The sequence below is a fragment of the Cavia porcellus genome, unplaced genomic scaffold, assembly GCF_034190915.1.
Source record: "Cavia porcellus strain 051 isolate PalLab524CR breed Dunkin Hartley unplaced genomic scaffold, mCavPor4.1 scaffold_24, whole genome shotgun sequence".
Lineage (NCBI taxonomy): Eukaryota > Metazoa > Chordata > Mammalia > Rodentia > Caviidae > Cavia > Cavia porcellus.
In genome coordinates, this window is record NW_026947507.1 from 26694065 (window position 1) to 26714344 (window position 20280).

The following is a 20280-nucleotide window of genomic DNA, read 5'->3' on the forward strand; positions in this document are numbered from 1 at the left end:
ATATTATTATTACAGTGCTATTATGTGAGATGTTTTCAAGAAATGTTAGGTGAAGGGAGGAGAAAGAGTAGGACAAAAAAGGTAGCAGGGAGAGTGGCTGTGATCAAAGCAGGATACAGCAGCTATGAAAATGTCATTGAAAGCCACTAACTCGTGCAATTAATTTGCATTAACTTTTATGATAAAATGTTAATTGGGAATGATTACACACCATTTAGTTGATGTAGAAAAACAGGGTAAATGACAAAATCTAATTTTTATTTTAAGTGGTGCTCCCTTTGGCTATGTATAGCACTGAACAACTTTTATAGGTCTCACAGATATCCTGTGTTGATTCTAGGGATCTGTACGATTCAATTAAATTCCGAATTTCTGCTTATTATCTCCTTTAACAATCAGAGAACTAGAACTTTATATTCTTTGTACATCTTCATTTCTAAAGGGCTTATAAAAATACAGTATTTTGTTGTCATTGGATGAGAAATATACTTGTCTTATCACACAGTAGTAGGTACATAATACCAACCCAGGCATGTTTGTAAGTAGCTAATGCATCCAGCAGTTTTAAAAAGTGTAATTAATCTTCATAGACAGACTGGTATATATTTGTATTTATTTCTATCTGCAAGTCAAAGTTTCTAGCTGAGTGCCTTGTGCATTGTTGATAGTATTATTATAAGAAACTTACTGCTGAACTGTAAAAAAATGATGATTTCTGCCCCATATGCATTTTACTAGTATAAAGTGGTATGAATTTTGGAATGCCATACCTGGACCAAGTTCATGAGAGTATCTCTGAAGTGTCCCGAGGTTTCTGAGTAAATGTCCTCCTGAAGGTTAGTGCTATGTTCTAAGCAAAAAAAAAAAAAAAAAAAAAAAAAAAAAAAAAGAAGTATGATTCATTATAGAATCATATATTCATGTGCTTTGAGTAAGTTTACACTACCTTCCCAGCCATGAATGCAAAGCACAAAAAATACAATGGATCTGTTAACATGTCTTTACTCATGACCATCTGCCAAAGAAATCTGTTCACGAATGGCGACATTGGCACAGATCTACTGCCTTAAGTAATGATCTTTATTACTCAACTGAAAAGGAACATTGAGAATTACTTTACATTCTCTAATTCTCCCAATTTGGGATTATGCATCTATTTACATCTTCTGCTACCTAGCCTAGTACTTTTTTCAAGTGTTTCATCTCATTTTAATATTTTAAGTGAAGCTTCTTGCTTCATTCCCCTTGAAAAAATATTGTTTTAATCCAGATGTAATACAGATGACTGTCTGGAACCATTTCTTGACATTTGGTATTGCATAATACATAATGGAAAGGTTTTTGAAAATGAAAATAGCAACCCTTTTTAACTTTCAAAATGTGCAAAAATCTGATTTGGAGGTAGATTACAGGGACTATGTATATCACATAAAGTGAAGCAAATCTATTTGTACAATTCACTGAGAAATGATTGTACTTCACTTCATCTTGTCTGTGCATCAAGTCTCTCCTGGGTAGAGATAAAATGTCCCTTGAAATAAGATGATGAATAATTTCCTTTCACAACGAAAACATTCACCTTCTAGATGTTTAGAGTTAAAGCTGTGAAAAATTTGATTTTTCTAGGGAATTATTTCATTTTTGTATGTTAATCCCCAGTTTTAATTAAATGAATTAGCTGGTCTTAAAAGTCCTATTTTTTAAAAAAATCTTTTATTTTTATTATTTTGATTGACATAATAATCATACCTATTTAGGGGGTACAATAAAAATAAGTATGCAAGCTCATAGTGTCTATCTGATTGGAATTATGATTCATATCTAGATGTCTCCCAACAGCCTCAGGGTCTCATAGGCAGGGGTTTGGAGAAGTGGTTGGATTATAGGAGCTTATAGTTCACTTGCTGTTGGAAGGTGGGCTCTGGTCAGAAGAAGCCAGTCAGTGGGAGTGTGGCTTGGACAGATTTATCACCCTCCTGATCTCCTGTGTCTCTCTGTTTCTGTTCTGCTTCTCAGTACACAGCTTTCCTCCATCACCTCCTTCTGCCAGGACATCCTGCCTTGAAGCTGCCCAACCTGGCTGACTGCAGACTACATATCCTGGGACTAAGCCAAATTAAATATCTCCTTGAACTATGGTGTCTATTATCATGTCTCAGCGATGGAAAGCTGACTGAAATATCTAGTTTTCAACCTATGAGTACACTGTGTAATGATCCAGTCTAAGAAATTAGCTTACTTATCTTCCTAAACTGGCATCATTTCTGTATAGTGAGTACATTCGAAATCCTTTTGCATAGCTATTTTGAGTAGACAATGCATTATTGTCAGCAATACTGAGCCTTATATGAAATAGAGTGTTAGAGCTATTTCTCCTGATATAACAGTGGACTGGTTGTCCAACTCTTTTTCTCTCCTCTCACCTAATCTTTTTAACTTTTGGTAACCATGGTTGCTACCCCAGTGAGTCATATTTCCAACATAGAAGTGTCTTAGGAAACTATTTAGAATGCACAAACTGAAATATTTTTGTGTATTGTTTGAAAAAATCTTAAATTCACACGTGTACAATGTACAATACTTATTCTTACGCAAACAATAGGCTTCTCGCATCTGGAATATCTCTCCATTTGTCCTAGAAGCCAGTATTTCAATGAGGCAATTCTCATCAGTCCCTGCTCCCTAGAAAGAGAAATGAAAGAACATTTTATTTGGAATAATAGTTAACCTTACATACAATAAAGGAATATTACATTTTGAGTGCTGTTCGAGATGACAAAGGAGAAAGAAAATTTATTTAGTATGAAGATAAATCCAATTTTAGTTCTGGTTCTGGCATTTACTAATTATCCCAGATAATATCATCTGAAAGAAACCTCTCTTCCTGAACATGAAAAGTCTTCTTCTTCTTATGTGCTCAGACAACAAAATCTGTAACAAATCGGTAACAATTTACTGCATGGAAATTACTTTGCTGTAAAGAATGAATCATTCTAATCTTTCCAAAGTAAAATTTTGTTGCATTTAAGCAACAATTTTTGAAAAGGAAATTTAAAATCATAAAAACACACAACAATGACATTTTATATTTTGTCTCTATGTTAGTATGTTATTTTGACTGTGAGCCAAATCTTTACATATAGTTTAAAGAGATTCACATGATTTGTAACACACATCCTCCATCTATGAATCATATTGAGGACTAACAGATCTAAATGGTTCTGTGAGCTAATTTCTTTTCCTTCTGATAGCTCTGTTTGGAATGGGTACAGAATATCTGGATTTGTTCAATACAAGAACAAGCTGATCCCGGCCACAGAACTCTGGGGACTCCCCTCTCCTGACCAAAACATTATATTAGTTACACCCTTGCTTAGATTTTCTTGGCTTTCTCCCCAATTATGTAAGTATGTAGAAGCATTGCAGGGCAGTTCCCCTGTATTGAAATATCAGCCTGTGCATGTTGTGGGGTTGTTTTGTGTCAGATCTCTACCTTCATGGCATGCCAGAGTTCGTGAGCATCATAAGCTGGTGGTGGGTACATGAGACCAACCATGACGTCTTTGAAGTGAGAGGAAAGTTGCTCCTTCAGATCCCACATCAGGTCCTGTGGAGGGAATGTAAACATTTGCATCTCAGTTACCAGATTTACAATAGACATGGGGTAACTGCAGGAAGTAGCCTATTAAGATTTCTTTTCCACTTCTTTTTACATAGTAACAAGTCTGCTTTTAATTCACACACGCACTCTAGATTACATGAGACAGTGGAGTGGGTTTGAGGATTTGAACATGACTGAGTTAATCATGCCATATGATAAAGCATATGGACACTGTAGTCATATTAACGTAGAAAGATTTCTTTTGGTCTAGCCTCCAATCTCAACCGTTTTTTGGAACTTGTGAAAATACAGAAAAGATGAAACCTGAAAATATTTTAGTTTGAAGTTCTTGGTTTTTATGTATAGACTTAATGATACAACAATCCTTAAAGAAACAACAAATTTTATTTTATTTTATTCTACCTGCAGTAATCTCTTTTAGCAGGATGTCTTTGGTTATGCTATGGTCAAATAACTTATGTAAAATGATAATATATCATGTAAAATGTAAAATGATCATATATCTTTCTTCACGTATTAGGCACATTATTCAAAATACTGGAAGTGAATTACTCAAAGAAAAAATACACATGGTAGATTTTTGTATTTGGAATATGGTTATAAAATATGGAATTGATATTCTAATTTTTTGCTTTTTATTTTTTATAATGTAAAAGGAATTTAAGAAAAACATATACTAACTTGATTTTCTGTAGAGTTACCAAGGTATCTAAAAGAGGTTTAAATTTTACTTTCTTTAATTATGTGTAAAGTATACCCAGTCTTACTTACAACTAAGTAGTAGTATTTGACTTTAGAGGTTGTTCAGTAAAATAATTCCAATAAAAGATACTAACAAAGCAAATAAACTTCTATTGAAATAACAATAAAATAGTAACAATTTTATTTATCAAGCTTAGGAGATACCAAAATATGACATGAACAAAACACACAATAAAGGTAAAATCAAAAGTTTATTACAGTAAATAGCACACTGCCATTAGCCCCTCTTTAAATACTCCCTGTCCCTTCAAACATATTCATCCTGTCTTTCTTGGCACTTTGTGAAGCAGCTCTGGAAGTTCTCTTTCTCAAGTGTCTTTATTTGTGCTGTTGTGGCTGCCTTGATGCCCTGAATCAATTAAAAACATTTGTCTTTCATGGTCATTTTGGCTTTGGGGAAGAGCCAGGATCCAGGGTGTCAGGCCCTGTGAACAGATGGACAAGGACCCACTCTAATGTTTCTACAAGCTGCCTTTCCTTGGAATGGCCCTGGGCAGCAGCATTCACTGTGTCTTACTTTGTCACACCTTGTAAAGACAGTCGTGAGAGAGGACCTTCAGAACTGCTTCAGAAAGTGGAAGGAATAAAACAAGTGTGCTTGAAGTGACAAGGAATAGCTGGAGGAAGATTAACGGCAATGTGCCTTTCATTGTCACATACTCTTAAAATCTAGACATTTAGCATACATTAGATCACACTTCGTAGGCAGTGTTTGATCCCAGAGAAACACGTGTGTGTGGATTACAATGTGGATCTGAGATACATAAGTTTGCTCTAAACACAGAAGTGTTTAATGGATTTGAAGTCTAAATGCTTCTGAGAGAGACTTCAAATGTCAATTATTGTAGACTTTTTTCAATTGCATAGAGCAAAGTCCCTAAGAATGAACATTTGAGCAAGTCAAGCCAGAGTGTATGATGATGAAACCATTAATACTGACTGAGTGCTTCCTGCTGGTCAGAAAGTTTATTGTGTATGTGAAAAATTAGTATAATACATTATGGCAACCCCAAGAATAAGAAACAGTGATTATCCATTATTTAGATGAGAAATCTATATAGATTAGCTAGCTCTATATAATTTCACAAATCAGTAATGGAGACCAGATTTTATATCGATTATTCTGACCTTCCAGTAAGAATATTATTCTTAATAACATGTAGGCCATAGAGAGTCAAGAAGGATACATCAGCAAAGTGATGAATTTGGCATATAGGTGGTGAGTGAGGCATTTCTGAATGCTTTAATTTGGTAACACTGGCTACACTGAAAGTTTGAATGCAAATGAACCTACTCATTTTTTTTTATCCTAAGGAGACAATGGCACTTGGTAGACGATGGAAATTTACAACATTGGAATTATTACCTACTTCATGAACCTTCCTCTAACTCTAAGTTGAATGTATTTGCAACCACTGTTGTATCTTTACATTCTTTGTACTGTGCTGTATTTAAAAAATCTGATTATAAGATAAAATTTTATGTGTATTTTTTCCCTCGGTGCCTATTAGGACATGGACCTTTTGCACAAATTTTTCTAAATTCAGCATCTAGTTCTATCATGGTTCTGAGTATAAAAAATGTACATAGAGTGTATTATACTATGCAGATGGATATATGAAGAAGTAAGAGAATAAGCAAATTAAGGAATACAGTGTGAGTGTGAAAAGAAAATCTTTAATATATTAGCTATAAATAATAAACAATATTCAAGCAGAAGTTGACTTCAGTGCTGCAAAAATCTAATCTTTAATCACATTTACTTGATCATACAATCATTTCATACATTTATAAGAATATCTTTAATCTCTTTATGTAGGACATCTTCGTACAATTACTGAATGCTTATGTGTATGTTCTACTATACACTGAGATTAGCAACGCCACTAGATGGCAATATTTATCTTTATTTGGTAACCGTGTCAACGTAACACAGCTATTGCAATATTGCAAAAAAACAATCAAACAAATGATGCACTTTTAGAGGAAGAAAGAGTATCAGATATCATGTACTGTTAGTAGAAAGTAGTTTTCAATCCTGTCCATCGTAATTATGAGGTTGTAAGTGGGTTGCATCATCCGAGTCTGTGTCACTCTGTAAGCAAATAAGAGCACCGACTTCATAGAGTTGGTAAAAGTATTAAACCATTTAATTTAATTTAATTGAAGTGAGATTTTCACAATATTTTCTGACTCAAGAAAGGTGCTTAAATTTTTTTCTTCCTTTGAAATACTAGGCAATTTTTTGCAAAATAAGCATACTTCATTGTTAGCGATGCTGACACTAGATTATTTTCCTCTCTCTCCTCTTCTCATTCTCTGTCTCTTTTTATTTATCCACCTCAGAGTTTGTTCTCTTTTATTGCATTTCTTCCAGTTTTTAGTATATCCAGCTGTCGGTAAACCCTCATAGTCATTGTCTGCATACATAATAATGTTGCATTCAGTGATGGTGTATGTTGCAATGGTCTTAAGAATTTAATCAAGTTAAGAACTCCTACTGCCTAGTGACATCACAGCTGCTTGAGTCTGTGGGCGTACACTTTATGATTTTCATACATTAGCAAAATCAGCTAAAAATCCATCTCTCAGAGTGCACCCTTGTCTTTAAGCAGTGCACAACTGCATACACAGAAGCTTTCACTTTCACTGTTACGGCTCTGTCTAGGCACAGTCGTCACTGTCCTGTCTTACTCTCATGGCCTCCAAAGGGGTGTTTCTTCTGTTGTCCCTTGTACTTTCTCAACACTTCTGACAACGTAACGCTGTGAGCAATCAGATCGGTGATTCCTCTGTTCCTTCTCCATTCCTCACATTCTACTGAAGTATAATTTTTGTGTGTCTTATTGATCCAGAAGAAAGTGAACACCAGGCATTTTACTCGGTAGAAATGTGTATCATCACAGTGGTGCACAACACACGCGGTGAGTCTCTGGTTATTTCTCTGCTTGCTTCTCCTACTAATCTCCTTGCTTCCCTTTTCTTCACTTCTGCTCCAAAGTGCTTCTTAAACTTAGAATACCACCTCTGCTCCTGTCTAAGGGCTTTGCTCTTGTCATTATTTCTGCCTCAAATCTTTGTTCCAGAGGTATCCACGTGGACCGCCCTCCTTGCTTTCTCAGTGAAGCTTGCCCTACTTACCTTAATTAAAATTATACCCACACCCTCAACACCGACTGAATTTCTCACCTGGCTCTCTCTGGATTCCCTGGTACTTACTGCTTTACAACATGACGTATTCTACCAGTTTATGACCTTTCTCATTCAGGAAGACTATAAGCTCCATCATGGTAGAGATTTTAGCCTATTATACCCATGGCTATTTTATCCACGGCACAGAACTGTGCCTGCTAAATAGAAACATCTGCAAAACAGGCACATGTATGAGCAGGATCACTCGTAATCCAACAATTATTTGTTCATAGTCATTTCTGGTAATTCAAAGATAAACAAGAGAAAATACTCTCAAGCAGAGTGTATTCTCAGGATACTGAGAAGACAATTCTTTCAGTTGGGAAGATAAATATTGAATAATATGTTTAAATAACTAACCTTAGCAAGTTCAAAGGGAAGCACTAAAATAGTCTCTAATTAGGAGTTTTAGATTCTCACTTCGAGTTATATAAATAATTTTTCAGATGCAGCCTTCAGAGTGTGGCTTTCCTCAGTCTGACTGCTTTTGCTTTGCTGGGTTCTGAAGACTCACCCTGCAGCGGGCTCTGCTGGAATCACAGCGTGGCCTTACATTAAGCTAATGAGTCTTTGCTTTGCAAATTGTTCCTTTCTATGTGGCTGACGAGAAACTGCAGATTAGCCAGCTTGCAGCTATTCTGACCTCTTCATTGAAATTAAAAATAAAACTACGGCTCCATTTTTTTCCCTATTTTCTCTTGCCTTTATGTTATTATATGAGAACAGGGGTAAGAAGTAGAGGATGACTAACATTTTTCTTGCCTAAATATGCTCAGAGAAATGGTTTCATAGGTTTTTAAACTCATATCACCTTTTTCTATTATCATAAAAAATGGTACTTGCTCTTGAAACCCTCACTGGTGCAAATCCACAACAAGCGGGACTTAGAATTTGTTCTAATCTATCTCCCCCAGCAGCTACTCTGTAAATATTGCATAATTTGTGTTATATTACAGAAACTTTTGTGAGAGTTGCTTTGTTATTTTGGAACAGTAAGCGAATATTCCTTCCAATAGCTACTTTTTATAGGTGATTTCACATTTTAATTCCTGATTCAGGTCTCAGTGAAACTTTGACTTATTCATTTGTCTGAAAATAGTGACTATGCTGTGATCTGCTAGAGAAACAGTATGTCAGAGCTGCTGTCTTTGATCTTGACTGTCTTCCTGAATCTGCTGGGTTAAGTGCTTGATATCCAGGTTGATGCTACTGGGTTGAAGTGGGACCTGCAAGAGCTAAGGGCCCAGTGGGAGACCTGTAAGTCAGTGGGGTGTTCATTCACAGCACAGAGTGAGACATGGCTTCTTTTTGTTTGTGAGCCGTAAAGTGAGTATTTTTACTCCACCAAACCACATACTCCACCAGGATCTATTTCCTTATTCTAGCTCCAAAAGCAACAAGGCAAATCAGTCATGCGCTGGAACTTCCAAAAACGTGAGGAAAAATAAACTTGCTCTTTTTATAGGTTGAATATCTCAGGTGATACATTATAGCTATAGAATGCTAACTGAAACACAAAAGCCTTCCCTCTCCAAACAAAAGGAAAAAAAAATCTTTTAGAAGTACATCATCTCAGAAGTGCAAGGAATGTTTGCATATAAAGAACTAAGAGACAAACGAAAATCAGAACTGAGTTGACTTTGGTGATGATCTTGTAGGTGACTGGGAAAAGTGAAGAAAATGTTTGCAAACTATTTGTTCCGAGTTTTAATGCCCAATTAGGGCATTGCATGAGGATTGGAAAATATATATTGAAATAGCATAACACAGGAAGTTAAGCCCAAAGTCTCACATAAGAGGTTAGTATCCTCAACTAATTTTTCTCTTATTATTGTATTATTATTTTCAGTAAAAGTGAGAGATAGGAAAATTTCATTCATCACTGGAAGGTGAGGTGATGACGCACTTCTCGTTGCCTGGGTTTTGAGTAGACTTTTTCCCCCTGATAATCTAAAACAATACATCTATATAATCTTGGACATGAAGATCAAACTTATTCTGAATGTATGAATTGAGACCTTCGGGCAGAGAAATCATCCTGCAAGTTGATCTTGACTTTCCTGGGAAAACAGAGAGAAGCAAATGCAAAGCTAATCTTCTAAAATTCTCTGACTTAGGAAAAAAAGATTATTTCTAAAAATGTTGCATTTAAAAATTTTCACAATAAAAAAATTATGACATACACTTAGAAAAAAAATTCCCAGAATGGTAATGAACTCTGCAAGCAGCAGAATTAATACACATAGATCTGAGACAATAAAGATTAGAAACGGCCGTACGAAAAAAAAAGAGTACTTCAAAGGAAACAAATAAAACTCTACAAATCAAAAATTCTATAATTGAAATGCAATATTTACCTTAATAAGCAGTTGAAAATGGAACTACTACATCTTTAAAAATGACCAAAAATTTCCCAGAGCAGAGTGTGAATGCATATTTCTCTGCCACTTTTAATATTCTCTCCCACTGTAAGTCCCATGAGACAAATTTGGCCTTTCATTCAGTCTTTCAAGTATGTTAAAACCATTAAGTCCATTTTAAAGAGTAACTCATTAGAAAATTGCCATGTGTGGTAGATTGACAACTTGTGGTCACCTTGTGACACCCAGCTGACCTGAATCAGTGTGGTGCTGGGTGTGGAAGGCCCACCTGAGGATTGCTGCCAACAGCATACAAAGGAGAAGTGGAAGGGAAGATGGTGTGCTGTTGATTCTCCTGGAGAAGCCTGCCACTCTGTTTTTACTGATATGAATTCAGCTGTTTTCATCACTGGAGGAACTCGGATCCTTGCTGTTGCTGAGAATGGCTTCTGCTTTTTTTTTCAGGGGAGTTCTGGTTCTTACCTTGAGCATTGCTTCCTGATTCCAGTGCAGATCCCTCAGCCTGCTGGCACAGATCTTTCATCCTGCTGGTGTAGACTTTTTAGCTTCTACTTCTGAATTTTGGGCCTTCTCAGTGCAGATCTCTGATACAGACATTCATGAAACACTATTGTGGACTCTAGACCTCCAGTTAGACTCATGGAAGGGCACTGTCATGGGCTCTAAACCTTCAACTGAACATTGTTGTGGGATCCAGGACCTCAGGTGGATTCTTTGACTCCCCAGTGTATGGACAGAGCTCCTACACTCTTTCACATTCGACTCATTGAATGAATATCACAAAATAATCCTATAAATTATGTGACCTGTATTAAATCCTTTCCCTTGTAAAGCCCTGACTACAACACCATGTATGAGTCAAAGCTAAGCCAGATAAAGGAATGATCACCCTCGTGTGGGACCAGCTAAAATTCATCTCGGTCAAGATTCCACAAGGCTGGACATCTGGTATTGTAATGATGAACTTACCAACTGAAATAGGACTGTGTGTTGGCCAAAAATAACAGAAGTTCACTTGATTAAGGTGTGCATCGTTTTCATGCAGGTAACAATATGTCTTGGTATTAATGCAGACCTTTTCTCTCTCTCTCTCATGTCTCTTGATCTTTCTCTTCCTTTGATCCCAAATTCTGTTTTCTGATTTCAGAATTTGATCCTAAATTCTGTAACTGCTTTGCATAATCAAGATCCAAGGTCTTCCTATTCCTGTTCTTTGTGCGCTCAAGGACGTGCATACTTTTCTGAGTAGGGACTCAAATGGATTCAAATTTTTATACATTCATTGGATTCAGGTGCTGAAGTCAATATTCTATCTGGACCCATTGGTGGAAGTACACCCAAGTTCACATGATGAGTTTGGGCCAGTTTTGAATTAGAGATGCAGGATTTTTTGCTTGCAGGCTTTTGCCTCATTGACTGTGCTGTACTATTATTGTAGTGTTTACTGTTGACTTTACTTGGTTTTATCTGCTGCTTCTGTGAATGCTTGTAACTACCAAAGGCAATGCTCTTCATTGGAAAAGTGACATAGGTAAGGAAGTGGCCCTATAATCTTAGTTACCAGTTTTAGCTACAAGTTTCTCTGACAGATAGCTGGCTAGTTGGAAACTGGCAAGGGAAACAGCCTCTTGAAGTTATTGCTTGATTATTAAAACTTATTTTGTGATATAACTTCCAGGTGTATCATTTCTGAAAAGCAGCTATTGACTTGCTCTTGAATCCTGTAGAAATCGAATGTTTGATCTGCAGAAGCCTATAACTCTCAAGCTTGATATTTTTGTTTTGGGATGGATCAGTCTTAGACTGTGATAATGGAAAACAAATTCAAACAAACTCAAGGGTGTGCCATGAGATACTGTCAGGAAGATGCAGAAAGTGTGCATTAACAGCACACACATGCCCCGTGTGACAAGGATGGCAGAGCCTGTGTGGTATCCATCCTCTGGGGGGATGATGGCTATACATCCTGAGAAATGGAAAGCCAAGCCACCGAGCATGGATGGCACAACGTGACCAAAGGGAGGAAGTGAGTTAATTTGGAGAACTAAAAGTACTTTCACTGGGCTGTGGCTGAAGTGTGTGAGGAGAGAAGACTGGGATTAAGATGCAGCACAGGGATGAGGGCAGGAAGCCTACCTGCCCCCGGAGGGCATTTGGATTTGTCCCATGCAAATATGGATGTCTTTGGGGGAGGAAGGGAATAAACTCTCAAGTATTAGCATGGCAAAGTAACACTGTCAAATTTAGAATTTGAGTTGTTGTGGTTTCAAATTGGACAGTGAACTGGAGTGGACAGAGACTGGTGGTAGCCTGGCCAGTGAGGAGTTACAGTATTAGCCTGAAAGAATGGAGATCTGAATCAATTCTGGCTAAGTGAAGAAGAAGAGAGAAAAGTGAGGGGAGATAACCATTAATATTTAATAACTGATTGAATAACAAGAGCCTTTCAGAGGAATGAGGAAAGCGTGGCTTCATGTGTTCCAGCCTGTGCAATGCAGTGAGCAGCTAAAGCTTCTCTTGCACAGGTGGATTATTCAGTAACTGTGAGGGCTTAACAAACTCTGAGACCTTAAGTGTAGAGTAAGAAGCGCTTCATTCCAGAACAAGTTCTTTAATGGATTTTAAATCCCTTGAGTGCAAGTACGTTGTTTCTTAATTATTTTAAATCTGCTTTAGCTTAGTTTTATAGAGCTTGATAAAGTAATGCTTTAGCCTAAATTAACAAGATATAAAATAGCAAAGATGTATATAAACCTTTGAGTTAACATTACAGAAAAATCTTCCTTAATGCTGTGCATATTAAAACCATATTAGAGAATGAAAGATTTATCCTTTATTACAATTTTTAATTCTCTTTTTCAAGAAAACTAACATTGAAATCCTAGAAACATAAGCTAAAATAACAATTTTTTAGGGAAAAATGGTTAAACTGATCTCCTTGAGCATAATTCAACTATGGTCATCACTAGTAGTGGCTTTAAAAAAATTCATTCTAAAAAAGAAGACTATATTTTGTCTCATATATTACAGTTGTTCAAAGACTAAGGCTTTGAGGTGGAGAAAATTTATATGGGCAAACTCTATAAAGGAAGTTTTATGGTAGTGCTTCATTGATAATACTCAGTTGACAAAATAATTGCTATTTAAGATCCTTTTGGCCTGAAGAGTTTTTGTTTTGAATTGTGGTTTAAATGCATAACAAAGCCAGGAATCTTTAATGGTACTTGCTTTGGAATTAGAATGTGATTACTTTAAAGCACTGTGGATGGTTTTATTGCCCTCAGCTATTTTTAAATTGCCATTCTTTTTAAATGGTGTCTGTAACTGCCTGCTGTGGAGAAGAAAAGCTAGTGAAGAATTCACTTTGGTGGAGAGTTGGGTGAGGACCTGGAGAGAATTCCAGGAACAAATGGCACTTTTTGACCTGGTTGTCATTAGTCCTTTCTATGCTGTCCCTAAAGTTCAGCACACAGGTGTTTCCATTCCCACACGTAAGCCTAATTGGACCAACTAGCAGTGAAAGGTTATCAAAATTTTCTTTTTGAGAGGCTGTATGATTTGGGGATGGAATGACGGTCACTATAATTATGAATGTACCTGATACACACACGATATATATTTTTTGATCTTTGAAATGTGTAAGAAGCCATGGACTATTTCCAATATACAGTGAGCTCTGAAATCTTTGTGATCTGAAAAACTGACAAATGTACGGTTCCAGTTCCCTAGGAGTACTGGTAGTGCTCAGAAGTTTGTCCTTAAAACAGGACAAGATGCAAAGTCCTTACCCGGCCATACATGCTCTGGTATGCCTCTGCAATCATCAGTCTCTGTGCATTGCTGCGCTGTGTTAGAATGTCGATCAGCACATCTTTATCACAGTCTGAAAGAATAATGTTTGAACATTATTAACGTTACTACTCTGTAGTGAGAATCCATTATTTAAGGATGAAAATCAGTGTGCAAGCATTATCATTGATAGGGGCAGAGAGGAATTTCAACTAAAATTGGAAATCACATAGCAGTGCTTGATGAAGCCTGGATTCTTCCTGTCTCTCATTTTGCTATTATTACTGTAAATTGTCTCTCTTACTGAGATAGTCAGAGGCGACCATGAGGACAAAGGGCAGCTATAATTCTGGGCCTTACTTCAGGACCTGGTACTGATTAGAAATAGAGTGTGTATTCTTCACTACCTCCTAACCTGAATAATCGCATGACTGCAGAAACCAGGTGCATCGTTAAAGCCAGGATGCCTTTAACAGGATGTCAGAGGATAAACTAGATGAAAAAAATAAGGCTGCTGGAGATCATGACAGAGAGAAAGCTCAGACTAACTGCTAAGCCCTTAACATGTTACTCATCAAAATCATGATTTTTGCTTTCTTGAAAAGTATATGGAGAATTAAAAACCAGGAACTGTTTGACAATTTAGATATGTAGTTGCTAACTAAACATAGGGTAAATCTTATTGTAACATACAAGCACAGTTGTCAACTTGATTGGCTTATGAGCTGTGTAGGGGCTTGCTGGTTCACACTTTTGTGTTTGCTCTGCATGGAGGATGGAGGATGTCCTTGGCAAGTATATCTCATTCCTTCCTCTCTGTCATTTTCCCCTGCTCTTTTTCCTGACCACCATGTACTGAACAATTTTATGCTGTCACATCCTTGGAGCCAGGTGATCATGAAATGAACTCTCTGAAATCATATGACCATTTCCTGCTTTGAGCTGTGTATCAGGTATTTGCTCTCAGCAGCAGGAAAGCTGACTGAATACTCTGGGCAGCTCTGCCTTCATTCTGTACATGTCTCTATTGTCACTTTCAACCTTTGGGTCAGATTCTTTCTGGGCTCTGCCTATAGGCATATTTAACATTTAAATAATAGCTGTCTAAAAACTGATAATATAAGTTTATTTGACTTAAATTTATATTATATAACCTATCTCACGTTCCACTGAGACTGAGGACATCAAGATAAAAGATTTGCAATAATACGCTCCTATCAAATTTAGTTACCTAAAATGGACACCTAAGAGTTTCTCATCATTCTCTGAATCTGCAGTCACCCTGGGTATCAATAGAGCCTCTGCAAAACCAGAACAGTTTCTCACACACAATCATCTCATAAAGACAATTAACTCCTCAAGCCATAAGGGCTTCTCCAGAGCTGCAAAATCAGAACCAAGTAAACGATCAACCAGATTTTAGCCCATGCCAGGACCTCCATAAATACTGGCTTCTGTCCTTTGTTGTTAGGACAGCAGCCTGATCTTCTAGGTTAGAGTTGTGTCCCCTTCAGATTTTCTTCTCGAGCTCAAGTCCCTCTCTGTGTTCTCATACTCTCCTGTCAAATCCTTTTTCTGTAAACGCATGCTGTTGCCGTGGTTTTAACTTGCGTTATCACTGAAGCAACAATCCATACTAGCTGGTGACATTCCTAAAGATTTAATATTAAACACAATAAATTAAGGAAATAGATCCTTTTCTTAGCTGCCTGTCCTACCATACCAAAAAGGGCTGCCGTAATTTTCATTTACGGGTGGTAAGTGGACACCATGTTTTTCACACTGTATGGTCAGAGAGGTATGACTTACTATGAACACACAGTTTGAAAACAGGGGTGTTGTTGTTAGAATTTCCAGAGGAAGGAGGCTTAGCAAAGAAGGAAATCATGAATATACTGTGTCTGGAAACTTCCATGGGAAAGTGTGAGCGTATCCTGCTTTGCATGGAGGGCAGTCCTTTTGCTCATACATGGGCTCTGCTGTCCGGCTGGGCATCCTCTACTTCACCGCACCCGTCGCATCTCGTATCATATTATCACACTAACCTAACAGCTCATCTTAATGCACAGCAAGTTTAGATGCATTTCACGTAATTATGGTTATAGTGGAGTGACTAAGAAGATCTTAACTTTTCACTCAGCTTGACTAAAATAAGATGGATTTTTTTTGCCTAACCATGTCCTTTGACCTGTCCCCTCTAAGGGTAATGATTTATAGAAAACTTGCCATTGAAATTCTGTACATTTTAGACCTGTACATTTTTTCTCACCTTCCTGCCAGATTTACAACTCAGAAATGTTCTCAGGCCTTTCCTTTGGAATGATAGCATCAAGGAATGCAGAGTCACTTCTCTGTGCCTCTGTCTGAGAGGGGGAGTCCAGCTTTGGTAAGCACTGATCAGCAGTCCCAGGCTACCTCATTATCTTCTCCGAGACCCACCATCAGCCTCCTGCTCACTGCTTTCCTGCCAGTTGAACTTGTGTTTAATAACTCTCCCGCTTTCTGTTTCAGGGAAATTGAGTTCAATCTCTTTCCCCTCTAGATCCCCATGTCTACAGTTTGAATGAAGGTTAATCACATCTGGTGTAATTTTCCTTTGACAAGAGGAGATATTTAATGCATACAGAAGAATAAACTGAGAGTTTAGAATACTAAGCAAATCATCATTTTAGAAATTAAACCTATCCTAGGATCCTAGGGAAGTTATGAGCTGATCCTGAAATTGCGAGTGAATATGGGCGGGTAACAGGCTTTTACTTGGGTGGCTGTGCCTTTGACAAAACCGGGTGTGTGATGGAGATGAGAGAAATGGTCTGGAAGCTTATAGGGGTGCAGGAAGCCATGAAATCAGCTCCAAAGACGAATCTTTCGCTTCTTAGAGTAAAGCAACAAACTCTGAAGAAGAAAGAGAGGATGGGGCATCTTGGGCTCACCTAGTCACAGACTCAAAAGAATTAAAACCATTGTAGAGAAGGCTGTTAGCTATGTTCTAAAATGAACATATAAAATACAGAAACTTCAATTACTTCTACAGTTTTCATTATAGTCTTCACATTTATTAAGTTGTTACAATCTTTTTTGATTTTTTGCTTTTGTCGTTGAGATTATTCACAATCTTCTCAACTATGCTTAATTTTTAAATTTTCATAGAAGTTTTTGTTTATCTTTCCAGAGGTATTTCAGAGGGATTTTTTATGGCTCTTAAACATTTTAATACAATATTTTAATATAAATATAAATTTAAGAGTCAATTTCAAAAATATGGTCTTTCTGTCACTAACATATTCTATCTGCCAACTTGAGTGTTTTTTTCTAGAGTGCTTAGGAAAGACATATAGTTTTTTCTTTCACATGAAAATAAACTTTTTCTAAACATGTCCATATTTATATTTTTATAAATATTTCAAGCTGTGTAATTTTTATTTTTTTCTTGACAATTATTGGTTAACATTGGTTAAATGATGTTACATTTTATGTTTATGTTGTATTTTGGAAAATAAAAAGGATTGAGTCAATGTCTATATAACATAACTGTAACATACATTTTTCTCAGGCTCACATAAAATATTTACTATGATAGACCAGATTCTGGCCCAGAGAACTTATGTTAACAATTTCAAAAGAATAGGGAAAACCATATAAAATATGTTTTCAAGCCAGAAAAAAAAAAATAAACTAGAAATGAGTAACTAGAAATCCACAAGCAACGCTAACTAAAAACTCTAAAATACATGTAAGTTAAACAAAATGCTTTTGAATAGCAAATACCAATTTTTAAAAATTCAAACAAAATTGAATGAAAATACAGTTTGCAGGATGCAACAAATATGATGTTTGGAGGTAGATTTATGATATTGAGTGCATAAATGAAAAAAGAAGAAAGCTATGAGGTCTAGGAAATTGAAAAGATGTGCAAAGTATACTTAAAGTTAAAAAAAGAAAAACAGTAATAAAAATAAAAGTATAAGCAAATACAATTGAAAATAGAAAATCAATAGGGAAAATCAATGACATAACTTTGAAAAAAAAAACAGTAAAATCTATGATCCTCTAGCCAGGTGAAAGGAAAGAGACACATAAAATAGCAATATCAGATGTGAAGGGAGGCTCTTATTATGGATCTTATGGATATTACAGAAATGATGAACAATTCTATGCTGCAAATTTGATACATTAGGTGAAATGGTTCAATTCTTTTGAGGACACAAAGACCTCACACTTCAAAAACAAAACACAACAAAAAAGACAACCTGAAAAATCCTGTGTTTATGGAGAAACTGAACAATAATTAATAGCCTATCAAAACACTAAGGTCCTGCCTGGCAAGCATGAGTTGTGAGTTCGATTGCCAGTACCAAAAATAAAAAACTAAAAGTGAAAAACAAAAAAACAGAGAAGAAACCAAAACAAAACAAAAAACCCACCAAGATCAAATAAATTATTCACTGGTGAATTTTAACAAACTTTTAAAAAGAAATGCTAATTTTCTATTATCTCTTTCATAAATTAGAAGCAGAGTAAATTCCTTATAGCTCTTTCTGTGAAACCAATACTACTGTAATACCAGTAGGAGAAAAATAAATTACAAGAAACAAAACCGATCAAAAACTACTGACCTACATTTCTGATAAACAGACATGTAAGAACTTGCAAATAATTAGGAAATGAATATAATAATGCACACAAAGATTTAAAGAAGTGCTCAAGTATGGCCCAACATTCTAAATCATTTAATGTAATTTTTTGCATCAACTATCTAAAGAAGCAAAACCATAGGATTGTATCCATATGAATAAGAAGCATTTAATAAACTACAGTATCTCTCAAGATAAAATTTCTCACCAAACCAGGAATAGAAGGGGATTTCTTCAACTTGATACAGGGCATCTTCAAAATCCTACAGCAAGCAATGTGCTTAGTAGTGGGAATGATGGAGAAAAAGGTGTGAATATCCATCGTACACAGCACCATTTAAGGAAAGATTAATTTGTACTTGTACAATCTCTCTTTAAAAATACTAGAAATACAGGTTAAAATTATTTTAGTTGTCAAGGATGTTAGAGAGATGACCTGGAAATTGTACGTGTTGGTAGATACGCAATAAGTGCTGCATAGTTCTTTTAAGAATGCACAAGTAGCATCTTGTGGCAGTATATTGGGAGAGGGGAACTATTAAAGAATGTGGCCTGAGAAGTGTTTTCTTTTAGAGTGAGATTAGTACCAGAGATTTTCATACAGTTTGAGACTATGTTCATTTAAGCAACTGATTTTTATTTGCCTTAAATTTTTTTCTCTTAGATCTAAATCAAAAGAGAGGAGCCAAGGAAAACATGATAATTGACTTCTTCAGCTGCACTTTGCTGAAGCTATCAAGGCAGATATTAAAGCACATGAAACATGTTCTTGCTTGGACACGCTACCGTGGACACTCCGCCATGGAAACATCCTGAAGTCTTTCAGCCTAGAGCACTGACAAGCAAGAAATTACACTGGTCAAAATGAAGCCGTATTGTGAGCCTAAAACTGCAATGACAGGAAAAACTGAAACTCTAGTAATGACAAAAAATGGTGAACAGATTGCTCTGATCAATAGTTTTAAAGCTAAAATTGTACTCTTGAAGAAAAAGCTAATTCATAGCATTTTGTTATATTGTCTCCATATTTTTGTGGTGATGACTGATATTTTAAAACCATGAAAGCATTGCAAACTTTAAGGTTAACTTCAGAGTGCATGGTGAAAGTTTTTTAAATTGTTTTTCTAAGAGATATTGCCAGTGAATAAAATATCAAAATGCATCTATCCGTGTATCCGTGTACATGCATATGATTCTCATAAAAGTCGACCTTGCCTTTAAAATTAAGAGCTTGTTTCCTCAGGAAAATCTTTATGTTTCATGAGCATTTCTTTTGCGTTTTCTGTGCTTATCTTTTTCTATTTTTTTTTTTTTCATGTCACTCTACTTTTTTCCAAGTTTTTAGGTTAACCTGCATCTCTTTTTTCCCCAATGACATCAGCTATTTTACAATTATCCAAAGAATACATGTAGTACTATGACGAAACATAGACATTCCCAGCCTTACCAAATCCTTGGAGTGCTCCCCCTAGCATTTGAGCGTCCATTACAGGGTTGAAATTGGGAGCTGGGAAGATGGTTCCTTGTACCTGATAGAGACAAGTAAGAAAGTGACTGTAATCATTTACATCAAGGATTTCAACACATTCATTCCTGATAAGTGCATATAAGAATATATTCTAAATGTTTAAATTACTATATGAGAAATACACAAATTTATTATGCAAATGTCTCTCTTGTATATCAAATGTAGAGAGCACATTTGACTTTTATTTTATCCATTTGCTTGCACTAAATTGGTCTCTCTTATTCAAAGAAGCTGAGGTATTACAACCAGTATAGAAAAAAATGTAAGAGTTAAAGAAAATTTATGACTTCTTAACAAACAGCATTTTCTTATCAATTGGAATCCATTTTATAAAAATTAAAAAGAGAACAAAGAGCATTGAAGTGATTCCAA

The 20280-nt window shown here is 36.1% G+C and overlaps 1 protein-coding gene across 4 annotated transcripts in view; it reads right to left on the reverse strand.

Moving 5' to 3' along the window:
• Anxa10 (annexin A10) overlaps positions 1 to 20280 on the reverse strand; it is a 478482-nt gene that overhangs the window by 23484 nt on the left and 434718 nt on the right. For all 4 annotated transcript variants that reach the window (XM_063234787.1, XM_063234789.1, XM_063234786.1 and 1 more), the window contains 5 exons: positions 19828 to 19909; positions 13746 to 13840; positions 3494 to 3607; positions 2592 to 2682; positions 771 to 850 (listed from right to left, as the gene is read on the reverse strand). In XM_063234787.1, coding sequence (XP_063090857.1) covers positions 771 to 850; positions 2592 to 2682; positions 3494 to 3607; positions 13746 to 13840; positions 19828 to 19909 — 462 coding nt within the window. The remainder of the gene's footprint in view (positions 1 to 770; positions 851 to 2591; positions 2683 to 3493; positions 3608 to 13745; positions 13841 to 19827; positions 19910 to 20280) is intronic.